Source organism: Argopecten irradians, chromosome 13 (genome assembly GCF_041381155.1).
Source record: "Argopecten irradians isolate NY chromosome 13, Ai_NY, whole genome shotgun sequence".
NCBI lineage: Eukaryota > Metazoa > Mollusca > Bivalvia > Pectinida > Pectinidae > Argopecten > Argopecten irradians.
In genome coordinates this window covers 29,267,723-29,276,429 of record NC_091146.1, presented here as the reverse complement: position 1 = coordinate 29,276,429, position 8,707 = coordinate 29,267,723, and the positions used below count along the sequence as shown (strand labels likewise).

Here is an 8,707-nt window from a genome sequence, read left to right as displayed (position 1 = left end):
ATTAATCAGTAACATACACTTCGGACCTGATATTTGACATTATCTAAATGTGATTGTGCACTCTGTTTACCATAATGTAAATATCCATTATATTAATTGACCTGGGTCGTTAAATAGTATTGACCAGAACACTGCCGGTCATTATAAATCGGTCTATCACCTGACTGTTGTATTTACTTAATGAGTGTTAATCACTCCAATAGCTTTGTTGATAAGTTGATAACACTACAGACAAATTTACCAGTTACCGTTATTATTTTTATGCTGTTATGTGTGACTCGCGATGGTTAATCATTTAGGCGGATGTAAGTGATTTTAATACAATAAATGCATTGGGATATTTAATTTCGCCTATCCTTGGCCTAAATAATCACCATTTCCGTTAAAATCTGTTTCACATTCATAACTGTCATGACTAAAATGTTACAAATTACATTTTAACTTTGATGGTAGACATATACTTTATTCGATTATGTCTTAAAGTATCGATTTCATTAAAGGCTTTCGACAGCTAAAATGAATTTTGTCGTATATGATACGTGATGTTTATTTTCAAAACGCACTACAGGCCTACATTGGCCGGGATTAGGTCACAAATAATTAAAACGAAAAAACACTTCTACATACATATGTACAAACACATGTACCAACATATGTACAAACACAATTACAAAAATATGTACAAAACACCTGTACAAACAAATGTACAAACTCAAGTACAAAACTACATGTACAAAATTATGCACAAAATCCAGTACAATCGCATGTACAAACTTATGAACAAACATATGTAAAAACTCTTGCACAAACTCTTTTACAAACACATGTACGAACAGATATACAAACACATGTACTAAATCATGTACAAAATTATGTAAAAACTCATTTCCAAAAAAAAAATCAAATAAACCATCCCAAAATTTAACCACTATACAATAATTCAAAATATATTTTATTGAGTATACCATTAAGGCTAAGGCTGTTGAGATGACAATAGAAGAAAGCTTGGAAATATGAAAAAAAAACGATGTTAACAATTTACATATACACTGCTCTAAGTTTTGCTATGACATATTCCAGGGGCGGATATAACGACATTGAGGATGATCTCATAAAATATTGAGGATGGTTTGGGATTAGTAAGTACGGGCACTATTATTTACGAAAGGTGTCTGTCTGCCTATTAAACGAGTTAAGCAAACAATTTGTAACAAAAAAGGTCGAACGGGAAAATGGATAAACAAGCTATGGATACAGAACCAGATATAAAATTTAAAATTGATAATTGATTTATGTTGAAGACAATGAATTTGATTGATCACATCACTGGCCCGTCCAGCCATGTCATACAGCCACGTCATAAGTATCGTAAGACACATGTGTAATAACATTTTTGTGACGTCAAAGTTCGTTTTTACGTCATAATCTTTATATGACGTCGCATGCTTGTCACAGTAGACGGAATAGTCATATCGGAGCCGGATTTCTACTGTTTAATATAAAGGCAAAATAAAAATAAAAAGTTTCATTGATATTTCCATTAATAAAAAATATGTGATAAATGGTATCTTACACTTGTGACTATGTAATACGAACTCGTTAAGTACTTTGATATGCCACTCGCCAAAAGGCTCTTGGCAAAATCAAATAATCCTCTAAATATTCCTCGTAAGTTCCCTCAAAAAAGGAAGAAAAATAGTGGAGATTCGTTTTGCTGTTTTGCTGACCTGTGCAATGACACTTATGCACCGTAATTAGAACAATGGCTGATACAATATGTAACTCAATAAGCCCGAGTTATGGAAATTTACATTAAATTTGTTTTAATCGAATTATTCAGAAAGTGATGATAAATATATTTTTGCTTATGATATATCACATGTGACTTTACTAGATTATCAATCTCGTGTAATAATCGCGTTTTAAAAATCAGAACCAGTTTCGGGAAAATAATAGGTCTTTAAAAGTATGATTGCTTAGAAAGTTAGAAAGTTTAGTAGGTTACGATTCGTTAATATTCATGAAATGTTATTTGTCTTTATCTTGGTTTTCATGACGCAGTTTTAAGTTTTTAATATAGATTAAGGAAATGACATGGTATAACATATGATTGATACAGCAGTGATACAATATTTCAGGAAATCCCCAGTTAGCTATATCCTGTTTGTTTTGTGTCGTAGTTCAAAAGAATGCGGTCAAATATACCGACCATGCATGGATGGATTCTATTATGGGCGTTCCTTTTATAAATTATTGTATGGGTTTAGATTGAAAGAATTTTCAGAGATCAGGGTTTGATAAACGTAACCAAAATAAGTTTTAAGAAATCTTGACATAACAAAATGTACTTCGTTGATTATTACTATTTTTATCATTTACTTAAGCATTGACGTCACTATCTATTTAACTTCATCGGTGTATGGAAGATACTTTGTTTGCAAACTGTATGAATCGGCACAGCAGATTCTAACAAAATGTATTTCATAACCCGATGAAATTACAAATGGTGATATCAATGCTTATGATTAATTTATTCAGACTACATAATAACATGAAAATAAGTTTAAACGTACTGCTTCATTGATAGTTGACAATTTCAACATCTCTATTGTGACTTCAGGATAACGAGTGGAGTGTTCGCGCCATTTTCTGATTTTTTTTCTTCATAGTAGCGTGAGGAAAAAAAATATATGCCAATCTGAAAGGCGGATTTAGTATGAAAACAAATAAAAAAACTATCATTATACTTCATTTCTTTGTATCATTACAAGACATTACAAGACAAGACAAAATCATTTATTTCAAGTTGAATATATAGCACAACGTATAGCACATATTACTTCACTAAAGACATGATGTTTCAGTATAAATACCTCTGAAATTAACTCGTTAACATTATACAATATATACTTGACGAAATGATAACTAAGGCTGTGATCGTGAAATACTAAAACGATGCATTATGTTATAACTATCAGCTTAACCCATATACGTTGATGAATTTACACAAAATATATATTTATCTAAAAAACGACTATTAACTTCAAATATAGTGCTAAATATAAACAATAATGGATCGGTTGACATGCCTCGCTTTGTAATATATATTGGGTTACACGCATATCTAATGTTGCTAGGTCAGACACAAATGTATGTCAAAACAAATACCGAACACTTAGTTTATAAGTTGGTACATCAAAGATGAGGTTGATATTATTCTATAGTATATTTTGCTAACATTTGTTGGTAATACATAAAATCAGTGAAGTTCCGTAAAACTAATTACCTTGATAAACATGAGTAGTCATTTTCAACGCGTCAGCTATGACGTCATATATACATTTCAGAATATTTTATTGTTAGGTGGTCAATACAAAAGAAATTGGGCAACAGACAATGCCTTCATTAGCCCTCTCCTGGTATTTACATGGAATAACGTACAATACATATAATCCAAAATTAGAAAATATAAGATAACAATTTAAGGAAAATATCACAGGTGAAAAATAAATTATGAAACTATTGTCAAACAAGTGTTGATTATTTCTTCACATATTAATAAATACAGTATCTGTAAAATGCTCTCAGTGTCTATGACATCTTGTATAAACCGTCTGGTATTTCTAATGTATTCCTATACAAGTTTCAGTAATGTATCATTTGAATTAAATATTGACTATAACATCAATTGAGGTAATTTTCGATAGAATGAGGAATTTGATATCTAATGCATGAATACAGTTACATAGGCGAATCATTTGATTGTTGCAGAAAGGGCAATAGTGGAAAAATGATTAGAATGTTCAATACGTGAGTTTCGTGACGTCATAATCACCGAAGATTGGACTAGTCGACGGTAAATTGTACTTTACCCACGTCGTTTTGGAATCTCGAAACCCGCGTTTTGGAAAACCACACAGGCAGTGCATATATGACGTTGTAAGAAGACGAATGATGAATCTTATGAAATCAGATGATGCCATCTCTTTGTATCAGCAAGGCAGTGTGTATTGGCAATGTAAATATATCTCTATGGATGTTTGTTGAGTTGCCTTTAAGTCATTATTAGAGCTGAGACCATTTAAGGATAGCTTACAAGGTATGTATTGTGTGGTGCTGAATGTGTGTTTTAGGAGACATATAACTACACATTTACATAGACATGGATTCTGATCATATCAGGACATGTTTTGATAATTAACACAATGATGAAACAAATATAATGTAGATGTTATATGGTCGTTCTATGCTATTCCATCTAGTAATGTTTGTATATTTCATAATGATGCAGTCTGGTGTCCACGGTATAGTTCTACCCTGATGTACTAAAATGTAAAAGGTTCATTGTTGCAATGTAAAGTATAGCAAGCAATGTTAACATAATTATTTCAGCGCACTTACATTTTAGCGCAAAACTGTAAATTATGATTTGTTTGTGTAGATATAAATTAGCGCAATTTATAAAAAGGCCGTTCAATACCCAAAATAAATTTCAACAAAATTTGGCGTTAAATGAATTAGGGCTTTAAAAACAGCACAAGAGCGCTCAAATAAATTTACCGCTAAAATAAGTATGTTTATAGTATATGTTGTAACCAAAGAAGAGAGCTCAACAAGACACCAAACAAAACAGAAAAAACAAATACATTTAAATACTTTTAAATAATTTAATGATCATTAGAACAATGATAACAATCTGGTTATGATGGAAACAAATATGGATTTCGGTACGAAAATATACAAACATAGTACACACACATATATATATAAATATTAATGATGAAATTTTAGCGAAAAGGCGTAATAATACTCATAGTCAAATGCAAGCAGTACCGTACACGGATACACTACACATTAAAATGATGTTTCCAAAATATCACATACTAAATGAATGATCAACACAATGTACATTATTGTTATAATTATTTGTATTTCGTACTTGTATATGTTATAAATGTATATATTCACTAACAATATGTCCAATAATCATATTGATTTTTAATGCTTCTATGTGATGGCATTGCCAGGTAAAATGAGAAGATATGAAATTATTTGGTCCAGGATCACAAATAATGAACGGAATTTTCAATTGTCAGTAATTTAGCTGTGTGTCGAAAAGCCAATTATCGCTAAAGGTCATAAATTTGTATTACATTTTGATATGTCAATCATGAAAACACTCTCTACTTTATTGTCACTGTTGTTTGTATTGTAAGTGATTTGAAATAAATAAATTCAAATGTATTAATATAACACATCATTCGAATCATTTCATATTAAAATATAAAATTTGTAGAAAGAAAAGCATATTAGTCAAGATATTTATCACTCTTTTGTAGAAAACTGAAAATCACCATCAACATTCCCTACAAAATAAATATAAGTGTCACTGTGTATTATTGTTACACGAAAGAATCTGTTAATTTCTTTTTAGAGCTGATTGTTTCTTTCTTCAGTACCCTCTGTATTCTTAATATTAGCGACAATGGACGTGTACCAGGCTTTCTGTGGACTATCGCTAGCTTCCAAAGCCCCATTGCTCAGAGTATTATATCTATTTATATAAACATCGACTGTTTCCGCTTCCTGTGTTGCGCCGACAGTACTTCCGGTTTCGTTTGGATCCGCGGCTAAATCTATTGTATTATCAGAAACTCTGAAGGCCATCCCCTGATCCGCCATTGGCATTTCTGGTGACATGAAAAGGCGATTTGAGAGAGAACTGCTTCGCTGACGAGTTGGTGTTGGAACCCGCGATCTTGTTCTTGAAGACCGGAAAGGGGTCTGAAATTGGAGCATGCGCAGCCTATTCAGAAATAACCTCAACTGTTGAATATTTAGCTTAAGCACAGTATCCCAGTCGAGACCAATGTTTGTTCTGACAGGAGCAGGGGTTGTCGTTGTTGTTGTAGTTGTTGTTGGTATACGATTCACAAACGAATTATCTTCCCATGGCCTTAGTGTATCTAAACCTTTGATAAGTGGGTTTCGTCGCGATCCGATTCTATCTTGGGAACTTGGAACACCAGGTCTCAGCCATATTGGCCTTATTGGTCTTCCAAATATGTCGCGTGCTGACGAGGGACGTCTGTTTATGGATGGTCGCGTGGGCAGTGTCGGGCGTCTTATCCATGGAGGTAGTCTGTCTTGTTCAGCACGCCTTCCTGTGGTTGGTAGTCGGGTTGGTATGGGTCTTCTCGATTGGTCTCTAAATCCAGTCCGATCTACATCCGGGCGTTCTCTATTTACATCCGGGCGTTGTGGTTGTGGGCGTTCTGTGGTTGTAGTCACGCTCGGTGTTGTAGTAGTGGTGGTGGTAGTGGTAGTGGTGGTTGTGGTGGTGGTTACCGGAACTTTTCTAGGTCTCGTGGCCGGTCGTGATCGTTCTGTGATAACAGGGGTTGGATTTGGTCTCTGAATGACGTCATTATCAGATGTTTCGGATCCTATACTTATATCTGCACAGTTTCGGAATTCCTCCTGCACACCACAGCCTATACATCCTCGCCCGTCTTTATCAATACCCCAGCTATTTCCTGGAAATAAAATACACATTTTAAAAATCGCAACCTTATTTTGTATTATCCTCCGTCAGAAAGGATCCTGCTATTACACAAAAGATCAGCCTTATTTAATTAAGCATTGAACGTCTTTCAGCTGGCAGACGGTCAATGCTTATATTTATATTTGGTTACAATTTTATGATCAAATCCCAAGGAATTTTGCATTTATAATGTGTTAATCATTCGTTATCGTCATGGATGGAACAGCCACTTGAGCAGCCGTCTTCCGTGATCGTTGGCACGACAATTGTGACGTCACAATGATAATTACGTCATAATAAGCGTTTGAAGTTCATTGTCTATATGACTGCCAACTGCGCCTGGTAAGGTTACATAGTGGGACTGCATTGAAAATGTAAAGTAATGATAGTGCCACAAAATCAAGTTGTGGTTGCTGGAAAAACAGTTCATAAGCATCTAAAATTTCATAGTATCCCTGTGAAGTTTCAAACGACGAATGTCATTGTATTCTACCAAGTGTCGCATTTTATAATCATAACCATACTTATATTTTATTTTAGTATTGCCGCTATATAACCACAATACAAACCAGGAGTAATGATCAGATGAAGACAAAACATTTATTTATTTATTCATTTAGTTTTACTTATCCATATATTATATTTTTTCATTTAGTTTTATTTACTTATTTCTTTATTTATTTATACATTTAGTTTTACTTATTTATTTTTATCTATCTATTTTTTATTTATTTAGGCTTTTTTATTTATTTATATAATCAACCTCACCTGTACGATATCTCCACTGTAACACACACTGAGAACAGGAAATGCCCGGAGGAAGGAAGAGTGTAAGGTCATGGATACCACCAGACTCTGGGTAATATCTGGTCGGCTCGCCTTCGTCCACTGTGGCCTCCGCCACCGGAAGTAGATACCTGTTCAGGCATTCCTGAGTAACAGGCGCTGTAACGTTGTTATGCGGACAGATCCGGAATTCGTAGTACCCTTTATGATAGGCCGTTAAATCAATCGAGACTCGGATTCTAGACGTTCCACTAGGATATGATCGTACTATTATACCATTAGCATACATTCCACCAGCCTCGTTTTCACGAACATCAGTCTCGTAGGGGTCGCCACATACACCGCACAATCCACCAAGACGCTGGATGGCCTACAAGACAAATATAGAAATATATTATTTATTTATTATAAACTTTTTTTATTTTTGAAAAAATAAATTCAAAAAGTAAACGTCGTAAACGCATAACGCATATGATCGCGAATATTCCATCCACAAAATATTGAGAAATTTATAAAGCGTTCTTTTTGACATTTTGACAGCGAAAACTTTTTGCTATTTGAAAACAAAAAAAAATGATCCGAATAAATCATTTTCAGTTTCCCTGTCACGTGTAACCTTTGACATCATACTTACATCACGTCCTCCACAATACAGCTGTGTGTCCTCATAATTAGGGGGCGTGTTAAAACCTTTCCTCCACATTGATGACCTTTGAACTGGATCCATCATTCGGCCATGTTGAAAAGAGTGTCCAATCAAAGTCACTAATACAAATCCACTTATTAGAAAAGTCGATATCATTTTTCTTGTTCGTATTTTATTCTGAAAGAGAAATAAATAAGTATGTTAACTTTTATAATAATACAATTTTAATCGTGAATTCCAATCATGAGATTACCTTAAGATAAAAAATATCACTGCAAATAAATATATTTGCCTCATGTTCTGTTAAATAATATCAAAATTATTTGACATGTCATTATTAAGGGTAACCACAAAGATGTTGACCTTCGAAAAACGACAAAGCCACAAGCCACAACAACAAAAAAAGTCAAAATATTTCTTTTGGTACGACATAAAGTTTATACAATAGAAGGAAGACAATAGATGTAAAGCGATGCAAAAACGAAGTCTAATAAGCGATTCTTAGTAGGTAATATTGTATTCAGCGGACCGATGGCGGAAATATCATATCAAATTTGACAATAGTTTTTTTAATTATCATGAACACCTCACTGATGTACACCACAGGAATTAATTAAATGGTTCAAAAATAAATGATTGACAGCTGTCTTTTAATGTTGTCAGTCTCAATCTCACTCTATCCTAATTCAGTTTGTGTTAATGCAGTTTAGGATTACAATAGAATTAATTGT

The 8,707-nt window shown here is 33.5% G+C and overlaps 1 protein-coding gene across 1 annotated transcript; it reads right to left on the bottom strand.

The window, feature by feature from the left end:
* Positions 1–4,653: 4,653 nt before the first annotated feature.
* On the bottom strand, positions 4,654–8,138 carry LOC138306164 (mucin-2-like). Its single transcript, XM_069246557.1, has 3 exons — positions 7,965–8,138; positions 7,313–7,700; positions 4,654–6,536 (listed from the first exon to the last, which is right to left on the bottom strand). The coding sequence occupies exons 1-3, from the start codon at positions 8,130–8,132 to the stop codon at positions 5,431–5,433; spliced, it is 1,662 nt and encodes a 553-aa protein (XP_069102658.1). The 5' UTR covers positions 8,133–8,138; the 3' UTR covers positions 4,654–5,430.
* Between the last annotated feature and the right edge of the window lie 569 nt (positions 8,139–8,707).

Bases quoted from the DNA above. Each gene is read 5' to 3' on its own strand.
- LOC138306164 (XM_069246557.1), bottom strand. From the start codon at position 8,132: ATGATATCGACTTTTCTAATAAGTGGATTTGTATTAGTGACTTTGATT. The intron at 7,701-7,964 runs GTAAGTATGATG...TTTGTCTTGTAG, and splicing joins TGTATTGTGGAGGACGTGAT to GCCATCCAGCGTCTTGGTGG. The intron at 6,537-7,312 runs GTGAGGTTGATT...TTTTATTTCCAG, and splicing joins ACAGTGGAGATATCGTACAG to GAAATAGCTGGGGTATTGAT.